The following is a 20,196-nucleotide window of genomic DNA, read 5'->3' as shown; positions in this document are numbered from 1 at the left end:
TGTGTTTCTTGGAGGAATCCTGCTGTTGTGTGGAGCAAGCTGGAATTATGGGAATTAACAACAATTGCAAAGAGTGCAGTTAATGAGATTTCATGTGTGGTAGTGTCTACTCCACTGTAGACTTGGTATATGCAAAAGCGATAAAATGTTATCAAAATGTTGGAAAATAATTGATCATTTAAAAAAAAAACCAATCAATTTCTATATTTGATTGTGTTAGATTGATGGTTGTGTAATATGAACATATACATGCATGTATATATACGTACACATACGTACTGTAAATATTATACCTAAATATACATACATATACACGTATGTAATTTAGAAAAATATATAAATTACCAATTTTTAATATAGTAAAAGTGATTTTTAAGCTATTATATGCATATAATAGCAGCCAATATGCATTTTTGTCAGCAAAGACAAAGAAAAAAATATTCTAAGCAGTCATTGGCACAATGTAGTATTTTAGATTTTTGACAATATAACAAACAATGTGGCTTTTTTAAATTGTAATATTCATATATATATATATATATATATATATAGGTATATACATACAATACCGTACCATACTGTATAATAAGAGATCCACACTTGGACATCTCATACACTCCACTAGCAGATGGTATTAGAGTGGTAGGAAATGACAGGAGTCGAAGTTCATGTGCAGGATTTCTCTCTTCCCGTTCTGGAGGACATTATCTTGTAAGGCATCACTAAGTCCACTCCCTATAGAAAAAATGTCTCCCCTAAAATGTCACAGTAAAGGTCCACAAGTGCCCTATCATTTCCTCTCTTCCTGCACATGCACATTTACATTTAGATAGTATGCAACAAATGTTTGTTGAATGATGTTCTTCACATGATGTTTCTATGAAATGAAAAGTATGAGGAAAAAAACCTCACATGGTCAAAGTGTGGGCTGCACTGTAATGTGTAGATTAAACTGTGGGTGGGAAAAATAATTAACACTGTGTTTTCCTCGACCACACAATGTGAAGTGTACGGTCCATACTACTGAACGTAACACTGTTGAATTATTTTTCCTGTAGGTATTAATGAACAAGGCTTGTACAGAATTGTGGGTGTCAACTCCAGAGTACAAAAACTACTGAGCTTGGCTATGGGTAAACACCACATCATATAATTCAACTCTGTTGTAGATCAGATTTATTTGCTTTTCCTACATCATGATATACCGTGTTCAACAGATCCAAAGACCTGTGCTGATGTGGAGCTGGAGAGTCCAGAGTGGGAGATCAAGACGATCACAAGTGCCATCAAACACTATCTCAGGTTTGTGTGAAAGAGGCTCACAGGGCTGGATGCAGGAGGTTACAGCAAATATATTCCACCTGTACAATGCTGTTGTTCTAAAATTCAAATTCTTAATCTGGTAAAGCAAATTATTCCTGCAAAAACATTAAAAGGGTAACTGTTGTGTTGATGTTGTAAGAAATTGCAAATTTCTGCATGTTTTTAGGAAAATACTGTTTTTTCTGTACATCAAAAAAAAAAAAAAAACTTGAGCGGCTTAAAACAGTTCTGGACTGCAGGCAGGACAGTCAAATACATGCGCTCCTATGTCTGTAATGTCACACTTTTGTCATTTGTGGAAGTTTTTTAAAATAAAAAAACCACCAGTTTGAGAAGAAGATAAGTCTGACTGAATCATGTCACATGCTTGTTGAAGACGTTGAAAGTCCGGTATTTTCACAACAATATTCAGTTGCATTATCGCCATATGGATTTAAAGATGCAAAAAACGTCAGGACATCCTTAGTGTCAGTGAATGTAATTCCCTTTCCTCTGCCCTCCTGCCCAAAAAAAAATTGTGAATCACTTTGGAGATTTTCAAGCTGTGCTCAGTTCACTGTGACTGAATTGATTTACTCTGTACATTACCCACACTCCTGTACACCAATGTGGTAGGCACATCAAAATCACGGGAGCCATTACTCCTCAGGCAGCAGTGGAAAACCAAAATCCAGCTGTGGTGAGGAGGAGAAAAACATACACAGAGTGAAAAAGCACTTATTCAGAACCACTCTGATAAATTGATTTGTTTGAACTGTTAGCTCTTACACCATGTTGTGATGTTTTCAATTTGACATGTCCATCTTCTGCTTGCAGGATGCTGCCTGCACCTCTCATGACGTACCAGTATCAGAGGAGCTTCATCAAAGCAGCCAGTGAGCAGTTTTCCTTTTTGTGTCTCTTATTTGCCTCTGGGTTTGTACTGATTAGAGACTGCTCACAGACCAAGATTATTTGGTCAGCATTTTGTGCACATATTAAACTAGTTTGCTAATGATTAGAGCTGAGATCCTCCTTGCTAATGTCATGCGGGTGCATGCCATTGATATGAGTAGATCAAATGTGGACATCGTTTTAACTGTGGTTTCTCATTTCCACTTTGAATATTTCAAAGACCTTTTTTCAAGCCTTTCTCTGGTATAAATTTAAGGATGAGAACATCATACGAATCATCCGGGGGGATAAGATCATGATCTCATGTTAAACTAGTTGCTAGTTGCAAATAGACCCACTGAGAAACCAGCTTACCCACTGTGCCTGCAGGATGCCTCTGTCTGTCTATTTGGTGCGGTTCAAAAGACCCCCGACTGTGTCGCTTTGTGTAGCGTGTGAGACACACACAGTATGTTAGTGACCTGCTGATATGAGTGTTTTCCTGCAATATTAATGTGATTCGAGTTCAACACAAAGGAGACTTTTCTTCATTTCTTTCTTTTTTATTAGGTCAGACAGCAGATATAATTCTGTTTCCTCTTCAAGTCTGAAGGGCTGGGGCTGTGTTATGCATTTTACAAATATTCCAAGAATGATTCAAAGTTTAGTTTTATTTATATTGAACCCGGATTTATTCTTAAAGGGCCAGGTGACAGTAAACTTATCTATTCCAGTCTGACAGGACGGTACAGCGAACGGCTTCCCTGTTGTGATGTTAGCTAGGCCTTGTGAAAGCTGAGCTGACAGGCAGAAGAAACTTGTCTCTCTGGCAACAACTGCTGAGTTAAGGTTCCAAAACGAGCGAGTGTTAATGTGGATATTAGAGGAGAGGGGCATATGTGAATGCCAAGGAAGCTGCTGTGTTACTAGCTTGGACTATGAGTGCTGTAATGCTTGCATTCACATTTCGTGACATCATAAAGCACAGGACTTTCTTTCCAAGTTGGGATTACTGTACAACTGTATGGGTCTAATTTTAGCTCAGTCCTATCAGTACTGTCTCTGTCTTTCTATGTCATTGTCGTTGTTGCGCTAGTCATGTGTGCGAGTAAATGCACATCTGCAGGAATCTCTGTCCTCAAGTGTTAGCATGTGTTTGTATTTTTCTTTCCTTTACAGAAGCTGCGAGGTGTTTTAAGGACAGTGTCCTTAATCGAACTCCCTGACCCAGCTCCACCTTTCTCCTCCTCTCGTCTGTTAACACATCACTCTCAGCTCCTCCCATCTCTCCACTCACAAAACTCCGTCCTCCTCTTTCTCTTGTTTCATCTTACTTCATACTCTCTCTCTCTCTCTCTAATTCTGCACTATTCCACCACAAGATATCTAGGTTAAACGGAACCCAAAGGCAGAGTTTCTTTTATTTATTAATTTTTTATTATTTATTTTTTGAGAAAGGAAGTAGGAAAGTGGGGAGGGAACTTTAGAAAACTGAGAAGAGAGGACGGATTAAAGGAAAGTACCTGGAATTCACATACCTGCCTCAGGCTTGTGCCAACAAGAAAACACACAGAGTTATTACTGTACTCATCTGCACTCATTTGTTTGGCATTAGGTGTTTACAACACAGGGCTTTGTCCTTATTTTCCATCACATTTCATACTTGACAATCTCCTGGCTTTAACACATATAATCCTAGTAGTCTCGAGGCCGGTAAAACCGATGTAATCACAGTCTCGTATAAGAACAGAACGTAGAAATACAGTGATTAGTGCAGTGACCTCACAGGAGGTCACAGATTTACATTCCAGCCGTATGGACGGTCTTTTGGTGTTGAGTTTGGATGTTTTCTTTGTGTGTCGGGGGTTTTCTCCAGAGAACTGCCTCATGGGATTTGACTGGTTTTTCAAACTGGCTCTGGCTGTGAATGGTGGATTGTTTCAGTTTGTGGTTCTGTTTTATACTAATGATCGGGTCAGACTATTGTAACCTCCCTTTCAGCTTGTGTGACCTGGGATTGGCTTTAGTTCCTCTTCACTTTATAACATCATAAAGCAGACAATTTATAACAGAACGTTTAGTATTACTTTAGAGTACCAACATAAAAAGAGCATTTGTTGGGATTCCAATTGTTTAGTGTTAATATGTGATTACAATGTCAACTTTTTTTAATTTCTAATTTAAGAACATAAATGACACAGGTTTTGAGTGCACTTTTATATCCCTCAAGAGAGCCAAAGGGAAGCCTTAGGGATCAACCTTGGGTATACTAATATTATATATGATCTATAGTTATTAACCTTAGCAGTCTTTGTCTGATGTTCAATTTAGGTGTTGTGCAGATGACACTGTAGTGTTTTTATTTTTGGATCACTGTGGATCAGGCACATGACAACAGCAACTACCTTTTAAAGTCGCCCCACAATTGTCTAATTCGGTTTGTTTTTAATTTTATTTCATGTTTCATGATTTTTTTCTGACTGACTGGATTAGTATTCAAAGTCATACCTTACAAAGAAAAATTTGATTGAGTTGATTCCAGAATTTGTTTCCATTAAATCTCCCACAAGTCTTCTTCACTGAAAGAAAGTCTTCCAATCCTATGATTTATTGACATAAGTGTAAAGACTGTCAAATCTGGATTAGCTCAGATTATGTATTCTTAAGATTTTGTAAATTTACTTCTAAGATGTCTTGGCAAAGACTGTAAATATATACCACATATTCAACATTCTAAAGTTTTGCCCTAATGTTAATGCCTTGAAGCCTTTTAACAATTTGACCCAAGAAAGAACTGAAGTTGAACTTTATTGAACCCATCATGTGGCTTGGATCTGAAGTGTATTAAATAATCAGTTGTTGGTGATTTCCCTAGCTGAAAGTCCTCCCTGAGGAGATGATTACCCATATGTAACTGTAAAAACATTTTTTTGTTTTTTTTCCTTTCTGTTGAGTCATATGTTGATTTTCTGACATGAGTTACACTACCTAATTTTAAACTTTTCCTGACCCTAAAGAAAGTGCAGTATAAATTCCACTCTTACAACATATTTACTCGCAGCTCCTACTAAGGAACTTACTACTAAGATCTAACCACTGTGCACTGTTTCCCGCAGTTAGTGTCACAATATCTACCAAAATTAACGTAAAGCTACAATGAATGGTCGAAATGGTCAAGTTGTTTAAGTGTAATCTTTGTAAAACCGATATCAGTATGAGTATTTTCATTTGTGTACTCACAAGTACCATTACCCATGCTACTTTAGGTTGAGTTTTAATAAATGTGCAAAGAACTGGAAGACATTGTTTTACAGTGTATTTGACACAGCTCTGTAGGAAATAGTTAGGACATCACAGTGATGTCACTTAGCAGGAAATTGCTCACAGCCTGCTTTATTTTCTTCTCATTAACTCAAGACTTTTTCAAGCTAAAACAAATCCTTCCGCATTAATTAAAAAGTCTTCAGACTGACACTGCTATCACATTAAATTGATATATTTAGGGATAAAATAAATAAAAATAACATTTAAAATAAACATATATAAGGTTTAAGTTTTTTTACATAGATAATACTGAACTCAACAAAGTTTTATGTAAAAAAAAATCTAGTGCATTTCAATATCTATTTTTTTCACTGAAAATGTCTGGGACTAACCCTGAAGTATATGTGTAAACAGTAGTATATGTTCAAATCTGAACTCCAACTCCTGCCTAAATGAAACCACTTCATCCTGTTTGACACAGCCTTTAGAATGAATGTGAATGCTGTATTATTGCCAGCCAGGTGGTGTCATTACAGCCTCCATATCTGTGGGCTGGGGCTATTCCATTTTATTCTCTGATGAAAGATGGTTAAACAGCTCCCAACACGCCTGTTGAGATTTAGATTCAGGAATTTTTCCTGGAAGGAACGACACACATGCAGTTTACAGTTACTTGAGATTTCTATCATGCACCTGTTAATGCAAATGAAAGGCATTATTAGAGAAGCACCTGCAACGTCAGTTTTGACACTTACACACACACACACACATATATAATGCTTATTAAAAATGAGCAGACAGAAGAGACACGTCTGCTTCATTCACCCTGCACACACATGTCAACCTCCCTGACTTCAATTGTAAACGACACAGAGGAATAAATAAAGGGAAGATGACACATTTGAAATGCCTTTGCCATGTTTAGAGCCATTATCTGAGGAAATATTATATAAGCCATATTATAGAGACACTCCAACAGTTCTAAGACAGATGTACAGTATTACTTACAGCTTGTTTACTATAATCGTGTAGTAGTGTGTGACTTTCTATGCAAATCCATGCAGTTTATTCAGACTTGGAAAAAGCAATACAATAATAATTTATTTCAAATGAGAAATTGAAATTCAATTAAAAAAAAGGTCAAAGGCCCATTCTCATTGGACTCTGGAGGAAATGTTGATGTTTAATAAATTATTATTTTATTATTTTTATTATTATTATTAGGTTGTAGCAGTGTTACTTTTTTAATTTATTTTTTATTACAACATTGACATTTATACAGGATTTAAATTTGATTGTTCGCATGATTAAGCCTTTTGTTACGTTGGTAAATTCATCGTTGGTAGAGAAGAGGAGTTACTGCTGTTTCACTGCATGTGTTCATGTGCATGTTTGGTTTTGTAGGTGGGTGTGCAGATGCACTGGTTGATGTGCATATTTATAGACTGTGGCTTTTCAGTCCTGTGAGTCAGGGGAAGAAAATTATATTTTTTATTTTATTTATAATGTGTATTGCCTGGCGTTGACAATCAGCCTTGATCTAGTCTTCTGTCGTCTCACGTTGGATTGGCACTGCAGCAGTGACTCATTGTAGTAATTTGTCAACAGCAGGCCTCTCTGGCCGTCTCTCTGCCCACCTTTTCATTACTATGCCTTCGTCCACCAACAAAATTAACCTGTGATTTGCTAAAGCAAACACCTTCATTTGTCTCTGCCTAGGTTGTCTGTATCTGTTTTTACTACAAAATAACTTGTCTTCATGATAGAAGTTTTTTTGCATAACCTCAGAGTTTTGTTCTGAGTAAAAATATGAATAATAATCTGACAGGAAATGCAGACATTTTGTCCAACAGTGTATGTTCTTCTGTTGCCTCCAACCAGAACTTGACAACCCAGAGGCCAGGATGACGGAGATCCATGGTCTTGTTCACCGACTTCCTGAGAAGAACCGACAGATGCTGGAGCTGCTGATGAAACATCTGGCCAAGTAAGTGGTAACAGACAACACATGAATCCTTTCCTCTCCCCATCTTCTGTCTGTTCTCTTTCATTTTACTCTTCTCCTCCCCCATCTTTCAATATACTGTAACTCATTTTCTCTCCTATTTCTTCTTCTCATTTCCTTTTGTCTCTCTCATATAATTTACCATGTCAACATTATGTATCGAGGGCATTTGCACCTGTGGCTGATAAACACAGAATTATTTTAGTGACTGCTTCTTAAATAGATGTCATAGTGTCTAGAATTATGGATGTATATTTTATTTTTACAAGTCTTGTCTACATTTATGAGAATCCATTTTTTATTCAACAAGGAGCATAAATACCATAAAATTTATGTCTGTAAAAAGTGCAATATTTGAGCCTTACATCATCGTTGCAGGGGCAAACGTTCAGAACTATTTTAGACAATTTTCTTTGTCTAATAAGAGACTATTTTAATCTCTTTTTTACAATTTAATGGATTCATTTAGAGACAAAAAGAAACCAAAAAAGTCTCTCAGTTCTGTTGTGTTCTATTCAAACTTATTCTGTTATTATTGTCTTTACTAGTCTAGTGTATTTAATTCTATTGTAGTCCAATATTTTCTATTCTAGTCCATTAAAGTTAAGTCTATTTTATTCTATCCAAATATGTTCTATTCTATTTATTTTATATATTTTTAAATATATATATTTAGATAAAAATATATATTCTATTGTATTATATTGAGTTCTATCTATTTATTCGATCCCTCTGCTCTTAGATATGTTTTCTCAGCAGCATCAACACAGAACTTTTCAAATCTAATGCCAGTCTTTTATTTCAGATTTTTCTGCATCATTGATGTTATTATTTATTCATAATCTCAGTCAAATTTACCCAGTAGTCTAAACATTGAGTGCCACAAAAATACAGCTGTTCTCTGTTTGGATCAAAAACAGGGCAATTTAAGTGTCACTGTCAATTATTTAACATATTTTCTGATATTTGTGGGTCCTTCACTTTAAACTCACCAGTCAGTACGTGGAAAACCACAGACTGTGAAAACAACTTCCTACATAAGCAATAGGCACTTAACCTCTGTCTATTGAAGGGCTTCTTCTCTGATGTCCACTGACTCAGACTAGAGGAGTTCAACCTCCTTTTACGCAAACTGCCAAGGCTTTTACTATCCCTCCTCCGCGCTCTCTCATGTATTATTATGATACATTAGTGTTTTTCACATAAACCTAACAATAAACAAATGACAAAAAAGACTCAAAGTTTACAGCTGCCTTTTTAACACATCCTGATCTAACCTTTTTTGGCTTGTTAACGTTTGGTGTTAACTCCACAGTAGAAGGAACAGTCTTTGTTTTAAGATATCATTAATTTGTATTATAAGAAATCCTGTAATGAGTATTGATAACTTTCTCTCCACACTGGCTGAAGAGGTTTTGTTGTTGCTTGAAGGCATTGGGGGAAAACATTATATCCTTGAAGTGTTTCTCCAAAGTCAATTTTCTACCTGCTGCTGAAGAACATTGACCAGAGCACTCTTTCTTCCTTTTTTTCCCATGCTGCTCTCCTTACTTGATATCACCCATTTCTAAAATCTTACAGAACTCTGTATAATAAAATAAAAAGAAATGAACTGAAGTGAAGTGAAGTGAAGAAAAGAATGGCGGAGCTACTTTTGAGGGTGCACCATGCTAGCTTTTCAGAATCAGAAATATATTACTGATCTCCAGGTGTAAATTGTTGGTTTGACAGGTGCTCCTTTAAGAGCATCTCAATAAAAGCAGGGAGATATTTATGGAGTGTCTCCCCAAACTAGTAAGTATATACAGAGACAGATTTATTTAATAAGCATTTATACAAGGTGCCTAATAACAGTGAAAGTGAAATTGTGATTGTGGGTGCACAGCAATCTCACTTTTTGACCCTGTTCCACTCTTATGTGTCTTAATTTTCTTGCACATCAGAAATGAATTTTTAATCAAATTGCACATAAATGTTGGTACAACTCAGTCTGTGTCTCATCACCTCAACAGCGTGGCCAACCACCACCAGCAGAACCTAATGACCATCGCTAATCTGGGTGTGGTGTTTGGACCCACTCTGCTGCGACCCCAGGAAGAGACGGTGGCAGCGATCATGGACATCAAGTTCCAGAATATTGTCGTGGAGATCCTGATAGAGCACCATGAGAAGGTAAGTGGGTGTGAGCGCATTCCACGAAAGAACACAAACAGTGGAGTCTGGTGACACGATGTGGGATTAAATAAAACCCCATGGCTTTGTCAGAGGGATTACGGAGATTGTGTAATCTTGCATCAAACAAAGAATAGAATACAAGGCAACTAAACCTTTATGTGTGAACACCTGTTATGGACACAGAGGGAAAGGAGAAGAGAGGTAATATGGGGGGGGGGGGGGGGGGGGGGGAGGCAGAACTGTGCATACAGCATTCTAAATACTCCTTAAAGCTACATTTCCCTTTAGATTCAGTCATTTTATTGGCGGGTCAAGCCTCTTCCAGGGGTTGCCATGGCAACAGATACACTATATTGGTGTTCAGCATTGTGCACTCAGCCAATGCCACAAAAAAAAAACCTTCAGACTAGTGTGCTCATAAAGCAGTAACACTCATTTCCTCTTGGAATTAGAAATGAATGGATGTGTGGAGGATGGCTGGTTTGACTAGGGTTGGAAGAACCTGAAGAACTGCATTTGGGAAAAATAAAATGTCCATTTGAAAAAGAAAATATTGAAAAGGTTTCTATGTAAAGTTTAGAAAGAAACTATTTTTGTTTGTTTGTTTTGCGTCAGTAGTGAGTCTTCTTTACCACTCACCAACAGAGACAAACCTGATAGACTTTTTAAATTTTTTTTAAAGAAAAACACTATCTTCTCTTATGGAATACTGAGACACAACTCCTTGTATTCTCTCCATTTGATGTCCTTCACTAAATTCATTTCTTTTGGTACTCTCATGGTAAAGAATCATTTCAGTATCAAAAATATTAAGAGCTTGAAGAACACTTTATGCGGTCATGTTTGACTTTATTAAAATAAAATAAATATAAAGTATTATAAATAAATAAAAAAAAAATTATATAAATATGTCACCTTTCTTTCTATTTGGAACATACCTTCCATCCAGTTTAGTTTCCAGCTGCTGCTAAAGTATTGTGTGGTGTACAGCTTCAAAAGTAGAAAAAATGCCTTCATCACTAACAGCCCACACCTGGTGACTGAACCAAAACATAAACAAGAAGGAAAACAAAACAACTTACTTAGTGTTCAGCTCTTGGTCTGCAAAAGGCGGCTCGTGGTCTGAAATAAAAAACCCATTGGTGCATTACTGTGGACAGGAGCCTTTGATTTTTTTATTGTGTTTGTTTGTCCACCCATACTCAACCGTACAGATATTCAAGGATGTACCAAATTCAGTGGGAGGTTCCACCAACATGCAGCTGAATCTGTCCAGAAGAAAAAGCACCGAGACCAAAGCCCCATCCTGCTGCGAGAGACCTCTGACCCTCTTCCCTACGCCCACACATTCCCAAAAAGGTGACCTAATGATGATCGTCGATCCATCTTTCAGACAGAAGAGCCGTCTTTAATTAACAGGCAACATGGTGTCAGTGATCGACAGAGGGAATTCAAAAGCGTGATGCTATTTACAGATTGTTTGTTTTTCTGTCTCTGCTGCTTTAGGTGAAAAGAGGAACAGCATCGCCAACCCTGTAGTGGGCGATCTGCTGCAGCCAGTTTCCTCTTCCTCTGCCAACTGTAACAGCAGCAGCAGTAGCAGCAGCAGCCAGAGTCGAACCCCAAGACACAGCCTGACCAGTAACGATGGAGAACAGGAAAGTCGCCAGCTGCAGCCCAGTTCATTGTGAGTGTGACAAAACAGCGTTTACTGCCAGATGTTGTCTTTTCTTGTCACTGATTTCACTGGAAAACATTGCAACATTGCAAGTTGATTATTCCAAGTAAATGTAATAAAGAATAGTCAAAACAAAATAGAAAAGAGGAAAAACAAAGATGCAGGCCTTAGAAAATTTAAATATACAGTTTTGTTGTATTATTTCAGAGCAGGTTATAGTTTGAGAAACTATTAATATTAAGTATTATATTATTATATTATGAATACAGAAAATCTACAAACACTGAAATACCTTGGTTCTTCCAAAGTCAATATAAGAAAATATTTAAAAAGAAGTGATCTAGAATAAATTTATAAAAATAAATATATAAAATCTTGGTTTAAGCCAACGCTTTTGATGTTTTTCAGTGAGAAAACAAACATATACACTACATTGAGAGGTGTGTAATGTGTGTTCACCATCAGACACTTGGGCTTCAAAAATGTGGTTGATTGTGGTTGGTTTTTTTTCTCCTGCACTTTGAAATCCACAGCATTGGAATGCATGACCGCTTTCACGCAAACATGTGCACATGTGCATACGTGGCAGATGAGAGCTGAGGCAGAGAAAGTCCCCGATGAATTGCTGGTTGTCAGTTTAAATCCCCAAAAGCTTCTGAGAAACACATGTAAAACTAGAAAGTGGAATCCCAGAAGGAAAGCCATCGTTATCTTTGTTTACTGTGAATGTATATAAAGACACCACATCCCATTCACATGGATACACACACACACGTGTGTGTGTTTGTTACATAATTTGCACGACCTGGATTTGTCGTACTGCCCACTCCTCAGACCGCCTCGGCCTTTGATCCATGTTTTACATAACCAGCGGAGAAATAGTTTGACAAGACCAGGCCTGCTTTGGTCCTTTGGCAGGGAGGAAGCATAGATCTGACTGTTTATACAATGGATGTAGTTGGCCTAAGATTTACTACCAGACATAAACACACACCTGCATATGGAATTTGCAGCGACATTCTGTCACACTTAGACACAGATGTACACAGTATGTTCAGTTTTTTCCCTGTCTGTCAGATTGTCTCTACAGCTCTTCACCAGTGGTGACTTGCAGAATGTGGAGGTGTGGTTCACGAAACCAATCATTCAGTTTACTGACAGAGCCCTAGACCTACCAGTACAACCTGTCGCTGTGATGATTGCACGTTGATGCTGATTACGTTTCCCCGCCTCCTGAATTTGTTCTTTCTCTATCTGTGCTCCTAGATTATTTTTAACACATAGTCATGAGGCAGTGATTGCATCTAGATTCTCTATGTGATTTCTGCTTCTTGAGACGTTGTTTGTCGCTCGTTTGTTCTCATACTGGATTTCTTCCCTGATATACGACACTTAAAGGCATGCAGGCAAGAGTGAATTACATAACAGCCCTTTCAGCACAATGTAAATCATGTGATCTGTGAGGGGGTCTCCAGGCTCTGTGTGCAGCCTTAGGAAATGCCAAAAGAGCAAAAATGAAACCATTTAAACCCTGCTCCACTTTACAGAAGTGTTTACTGACTAAGGTCAATGACCTGTCGGCCATAACAGGACAAATGGTGCATAAAATGACTGGTCACACTTGTAAGGAGTTGTGACCTGCCAAACATTCTGTATGTGTGCATATATAAGTGTATAATGGACTATTTAATTTTCTGACATTAGCGCAGCCTCAGCTAATGCAGCTATTAACGTCACCGATCTGGAAATAGTTTTTCCTTGTTGCGCTCTGTGATTGGCAGCACTTATGTCACTGGGCTGCAGGGACGATCAACACTGATGATTTTATTTGACATTTACAGAGTGATTTTTTTAACTACTTGGCAACAATTAAAATGAAAAAACGTAGAGCAAAAAGGTGTATGTACTGTAGATTTGAAGCTTTCTGGCTGCAGGAATTAAGGAAGTCTGAATGTGAGGAGAAGCACAAGGACCGAGAAGGATGCTCTGAGCTTTTAACATGTGGTTAATGTGCCCAGCAGCTGTTACACAGTGTGGCCGTGTTGGTGTAGGAGCTTACAGAGGTGCCCTGTGGGGTTTTTTTTCACTAACAGAATGTTATCAGTGCTTTAACAAATTGAGAATATTTTACTAGAGCTTTGGTCATTTTGGTCACACTTCATCAGCATACAGGTTTAGGTTACAACTTTGTACAATGGCTGCTGGAATTGTCTCCAACCCCCGCAACAGCTGTAGGAAAATATATAATATGGAGATAAAACAGTGGTGCTTTGGCCCAGAGGCAATGTCTCTGTCATTGGTGTGGAACCCCAGGGTTCACCTCCAGGGCAAAATTGAATCCTGGTTAGGGCTGTTGGTACCTTCCAGTGGACTCACCATCCACAGGAAGGTTTAGGGGGGGTTGGTATGAGTGCAGTGTGATTTGGGTGGCTGTCATGGAGACTGCTGTGCTGTGACCCAGCAACGGATAAGTGGATGAAAATGGATGGATGGAGATATTAAAAAGATATAATAAAGTATTTTGCAGTCACCAAGGCCTTAAACATCAAGAGTTGGTGACCTTAGATTTGATAAATGAGACTAAAAACCCCAGACTTAAACCCCACGTGGCTCAAACGTCACTGTGACAAAACAAATTCCAATTTGTACGTCTCTGATAGAAACTTCAAGGCTGGAAAACTCATATTGTGAATTGTGAATCCAATGCTGTGCAGAAGAAACATCCTGAAATTAATGCAGAGAAAAAAAATAATAATTCAAACGGAGGACATTTTTTTAGTCTTTCATCAGCTGATGCTGGCGTAGTGGCTAAATAAACAAAGACAACTGTGAAGAGAACAACGCGTGTCCAGGGATGTGTGACATACATTTGGGCCATAATTCATGCCGTCTTGTGTTCTAATACTTCAGAGAGCCTTTTGCACTCCTGTGTTTTTTCTTGCGTTCATCCTTGAAATGTGCAGGTCACGCTGCTGGTGGCGCAGCTTCATTGTGTTGAAAGCCTTTAGGCAGCGGACGATACATTCCTACTTAAGGAATCTTCTCAGTGTCATAAAGAATAATTTATCACCTTAAAGCAGATGCTGAAAGAGTGACGCTGTTGCTGCATGTCATTGTTTAGAAAATGGAACTGGTTAATTTAGTCAGTGCATATAGTGTAAGTGGATATTTTTACTAGTTTGGCTAAAGCTAATATATATATATATATATTAGTGTCTGATAAATTTTATTGCACCAATGGTTGCTATGTAAAATCACACATAATTGTGATGAAGTCAGCTGTCAGTGTCTTGTTAGTGCACAGACGAGGTCACATTTACTCCCCTCATGTTTCATCTTTATGTATTTGTTTTGTTTGTTCTCTTTCCATTTCAAATTTGACTAGGATGTTTGAATTAAAATAAATTAAGATAATTAAACTAAAGAGGACAGAGTTCAGGAAAAAAAAATTGGACTAAAAAAATTAAGAGTGAGGGACAGGCAGAGAAAGAAGACGTCTTATGGAGGCTGGTATTTAACTGGACAGGTTATTGATGCAGTTCTTAACCTCTGGGAAGTTTATTTTTGCTGAAAACCAGGAAGCTCTGAGGTGAAACTAGTGAAATATGACTGAAAGTCTGAAATTATTCTCTTTGTGCTTGTGGTTTATTCTGCCTCACATAACTTGCTTTATATAAGATGTTGTCGTAGCTGGCGTGAGTAACTATTGTGAAATCAGCTTTATGCAACTGTCTTTGTTTTCTCAGTACAGAATGTTTTACATATTGTCCATCGTATGTACACAGAACGCCTTCATGAATGAAAGAAATAACATCCATAACGTTGTAAATATTTAAAAAAGAAGCATTGATTAAAAAGTCTTAAAGCTGACAAGAAGACAGTAAAACTGTTGAATGATTAATTAACCATAAAAAAATGACCATTGTTAATAATCATGAGTGGATGTTATTGTGGCTCCCTAGGATTAACCGTGCAGAGCCGCAATTATGATGAGAATTATGAAAGTTAATCATAATAAAAAATAACTAATCGTGATTAATCCACAACTACCCAGCGGTTAAATTGATTAAAAAACGTAATCGGTTGACGGTCCATTAAATATTGGTTATACTAAGAGTATTCTTTGTTTCTATGATAGCAGGTTGAACGTTAGCACAGGCTGCTAATTTATAGCTTTTAAAGCACAATTTGTCGTTAGTCTTACAACAATAGATCAGTGATTCCTCTGTCAGTCAGTTTACTTTCAACAAAGATCCTTCTGGAAGTCACACCTGCAGACCTTTTATGTCACGTATTCATGTCTGCAGTAGTGGTTATTAAGTCTGAAGATAAAAGAATGCATGTTGGAGAAATACTCACCATTGTTTACATAGTTGACGCATAAGTTATGTAAGGTATGTGTGATGTCTTCTAACAAAGCCAGAGGAATTCTCAGATGTTCAGCTCTGATATTTGCACAAATAATCTTCTCATCACAGCAAACAGAGACTGTGAACGTCTGAAACTATGACTGTGCAAGTTTGGGCTTAATAATGACTTGTTATGAATTACTTGTAACTCTTTAACAGCAAAAGTGATGTAATATTTGCTTTGTGGCCATGAATAAATTAAGATGTAGAGTTCAGCTAATGTTGATAACATTGCAAATAGTGTTTGTTTGAAGCAGGTTTGACAGGTGTTTCAATACACAGAGCTAGAGCAGCAAGATTATGACGTTAACAGTCAAACAAAAGCAAGTAAAAACAACAGAGTGCATAAGTGGAAAAACAGGAAAATTTCAGTAAAATATTGTTAAGAAAAGAAATGTAACTATAAAAAGCTATAGAAAAATGACACAATTTCTAAAATGAACTCTTAATCTACTTAGTCTATTTCCAATCTTGAGTAAACATACAACCTTGCAGTAAAACGTGTGTGTGTGTGTATATATATATGTGTGTGTGTGTATTTTTTATTTATTTTTTAATTCTCACAGTAGCTATAGGTCTGATTTATTTAAAGTTCTAAGAATATTGTGTTGGGACCTGGTAAATGCATGTTATTTGCAAAACTTAAATGTAATTTTTTCCTTAATTTATTGCTTCATTAATCTTTGACCTTTTATCACTTTTTTCTTAATTGCTAAAGTACTTTCACAGTGTGGCTTTGGATAATACCAGCAAATGCAAATGGTGTTAGAACTTTAAAAGAGCAAATACAAGCTGACTTTATTCACAGGAAAAAAAAACTTTGATAGAAAATATCAGGGATAAATTATGATTGAATAAAATAAATGTAATTATTAATCAATCTAATTCATTTTGTGTGTTTTTTTTTTTTTAGGCTCAACCCCAAGAGTCGTGGCAGCATACCGACCAGGTACAATTTGACTTTGTTTCCTATTCTTTGATTCCAACTGTGTTACTTCTTAGTAATTTGTACGTCACATGTTTCTCCCTCAGTGCATTGTCTCCCAGCCCTACATCACCACGGTCACCGTCATGGCCGATGTTCTCAGCTCCATCTAGTCCTCAACCAACATCCTCTGCCTCCAGTGATTCATCCCCAAGCAGGTCTGTGTAAACAATTTGTGTACTTATTATTCAACCACTTCAAAAGTGAAATGTTCCCAAAAATGACAATAAGCACACTAATTTGCCTAAAAACATGTAGCTATACACATTTTTAAGCTTAAAAATAAGAAAAAATATATTTTTGGTATATCAACTTTTAATCAGAAGTAACATATTATAGTAATAATCTTCTGAAAAGGTCTTGAAAAATAAATTGTCCTCAAAAATGAATAAAAACAAACTAATTTACCTAAAAACATGTATCTATATACATTTTAATGCCTAAAATTGAGAAAAAAGTAAAAGAAAATTATGTCAGCCTTTAATCAGATATAACATAGTATAGTAATAATTTCATGTAAAAGTCTTCAAAAATAAAATGTCCCCAAAAATGAATAAAAACAAGCTAATTTAAGTAAAACATGTAGCTATGTACATTTTAATGCCTAAAATTGAGAAAAAAGTAAAAAAAAATTATGTCAGCCTTTAATCAGATATAACATCGCATAGTAATAATTTCATGTAAAAGTCTTCAAAAATAAAATGTCCCCAAAAATGAATAAAAACAAACTAATTTACCTAAAAACATGTATATGTCTAAAATTGAGAAAAAAGTAAAACATTTTATGTCAGCCTTTAATCAGATATAACATAGTATAGTAATAATTTCATGTAAAAGTCTTCAAAAATAAAATGTCCCCAAAAATGAATAAAAACAAAGTAATCTACCTAAGAACATGTATCTATATACATTTCAATGCCTAAAATTGAGAAAAAAGTTTAAAAAAATGTCAGCCTTTAATCAGATATAACATAGTATAGTAATAATTTCATGTAAAAGTCTTCAAAAATAAAATGTCCAAATTTTATTTTATGTCAATGCCCAAAAATAAATAAAAACACACTAATTTGCCCTTTTCTCCTGTACCTGGAGCAGGTACCACACACTGGCGACTGAAATCAAGCAGACACCAAACTGTGTTTCCAAATTATATTTATATTCAGCCATACAAATATAAATTAATCACTTTGTCTCCTATCTTTGTCTCCTCACCCAGTTTCACGGGCAGGAAAGCTCGTGCATTGTATGCCTGCAAAGCTGAGCACGACTCAGAGCTGTCCTTCATCGCTGGGACCATCTTTGAAAATGGTGAGTCATGTCTGAGGTCTCACACACAGGAAGAAAAGAATATGTGGGCTGGAGTTTCTATAACAACATACAATCACTGCTGAAACAGAAAGCCAATCCTGGGAGTATGCTTCATTGCATTTATTTTGCTTTGGAAGTTTTGGACTTTAAAGTATGTAGCTTACTGAAATGCTCACTGACCGGGGCCAAAGAATATAACTGTGAAGCTCAGATTTACCCTTGAGTACTATTTAAATACTTAAATTTAATGGCTGCTGCTCTGACTCAAAGTTTCTCTCTAACAGCATTTGGTCGGCAGTCATAGCCAAACAAAGCAGCAAAGAAGTATATTTTTCTTTTGGTCAAGTATGTATCTAAAGATTAGCCTAAGACCCTATTGTACAAACACCATTTCAGAAATATCAGACACAGATTATTTAAAAAAAATGCCATTTATTGATTCAAACAAAGTACCAATGTAGCATAACCACCAAATAATAGACATAGCTACGTACAGTATCTGCTCCCAGGCTTGACTGCTATCAGTTTTGGACACAATGTAACATCATAATTACAGAGTATTGTGGTTCTCATAAGAACCACAACTACACACTGAACTAATGAAAAATGGATGAAAAAAAATTGTTGTTAGATTTAGCTAACATGCTAATATCTTTTCATACCAACAGGTTGAAGGGAATGCAATCACAATTTTGTTGTCATGTTAGAGAGAGAGATAGATAGATAGACAGATAGATATCTAACTGTCTATCTATCATCTATCTATCTATCATCTAGACAGACAGATAGATAGATGATAGACAGATATCTATCTGTCTGTCTGTCTGTCTATCATCTATCGATCTATCATCTAGCTAGATAGATAGATAGACAGACAGATAGATAGATAGATAGATAGATGATAGATATCTCTGTCTATCATCTATCTATCTGTCTGTCTATCTATCTATCTAGCTAGATGATAGATCGATAGATGATAGACAGACAGACAGACAGATAGATATCTGTCTAACATCTATCTATCTGTCTGTCTAGATGATAGATAGATAGATGATAGATAGATAGATAGATAGATAGATGATAGATAGATAGATAGATGATAAATAGATATTTAGATGTATATCTGTCTATCTATCTATCTATATAGATGACAGAGATATAGATAGATAGATAGATAGATATCTGTCTATCATCTACCTATCTATCTACCTGTCATCTATATATATAGATAGATAGATAGACAGACAGATAGATAGATAGATAGATAGGTAGATAGATGATAGACAGAGATATCTATCATCTATCTATCTTATATCTATCCATCTATCTATCTATCTATATATCTGTCATCTATATAGATAGATAGATAGATATCTGTCTATCATCTACCTATCTATCTACCTGTCATCTATATATATAGATAGATAGATAGATGATAGAAGATAGATATCTATCTGTCTATCATCTACCTATCTATTTACCTATCTATCTGTCATCTATATAGATGACAGATAGATAGATGATAGACTGATAGATATCTATCTGTCTATCATCTATCTATCTATATTTTTCTTTTGGTCAAGTATGTATCTAAAGATTAGCCTAAGACCCTATTGTACAAACACCATTTCAGAGATATCAGACACAGATTATTTTAAAAAAAATGCCATTTATTGATTCAAACAAAGTACCAATGTAGCAAAACCACCAAATAATAGACATAGCTATCGATCTATCATCTATATAGATAGATAGACAGACAGATAGATAGATGATAGACAGATAGATATCTATCTGTCTATCATCTATCTACCTATATGTCTATCTATCTATATAGATGACAGATAGCTAGATAGATAGACAGGTAGATATCTATCTACCTGTCTATCTAGCTAGATGACAGATAGATGATAGACAGATAGATATATATCTGTCTATCATCTATCTATCTATCTAGATGATAGATAGATAGACAGATAGCTAGATAGATAGATAGACAAATAGGTAGATAGATGATAGACAGAGATATCTATCATCTATCTATCTTATATCTATCCATCTATCTATCTATCTATATATCTGTCATCTATATAGATAGATAGATAGATATCTGTCTATCATCTACCTATCTATCTACCTGTCATCTATATATATAGATAGATAGATAGATGATAGA

The 20,196-nt window shown here is 36.1% G+C and overlaps 1 protein-coding gene across 2 annotated transcripts in view; it reads left to right on the top strand.

The window, feature by feature from the left end:
* Window positions 1–20,196, top strand: part of LOC103395213 (rho GTPase-activating protein 26) — a 57,152-nt gene that overhangs the window by 33,455 nt on the left and 3,501 nt on the right. For both annotated transcript variants that reach the window (XM_025065513.1, XM_008332844.3), the window contains 10 exons: window positions 1,059–1,133; window positions 1,218–1,302; window positions 2,140–2,198; window positions 7,342–7,447; window positions 9,478–9,637; window positions 10,855–10,999; window positions 11,147–11,327; window positions 16,641–16,676; window positions 16,760–16,870; window positions 17,929–18,020. In XM_025065513.1, coding sequence (XP_024921281.1) covers window positions 1,059–1,133; window positions 1,218–1,302; window positions 2,140–2,198; window positions 7,342–7,447; window positions 9,478–9,637; window positions 10,855–10,999; window positions 11,147–11,327; window positions 16,641–16,676; window positions 16,760–16,870; window positions 17,929–18,020 — 1,050 coding nt within the window. The remainder of the gene's footprint in view (window positions 1–1,058; window positions 1,134–1,217; window positions 1,303–2,139; window positions 2,199–7,341; window positions 7,448–9,477; window positions 9,638–10,854; window positions 11,000–11,146; window positions 11,328–16,640; window positions 16,677–16,759; window positions 16,871–17,928; window positions 18,021–20,196) is intronic.

Source organism: Cynoglossus semilaevis, chromosome 19 (assembly GCF_000523025.1).
Source record: "Cynoglossus semilaevis isolate Cse_v1.0 chromosome 19, Cse_v1.0, whole genome shotgun sequence".
Taxonomy (NCBI): Eukaryota; Metazoa; Chordata; class Actinopteri; order Pleuronectiformes; family Cynoglossidae; genus Cynoglossus; species Cynoglossus semilaevis.
The sequence above is the reverse complement of the archived record's forward strand: the minus strand, read 5'-3'. Positions and strand labels throughout refer to the sequence as shown.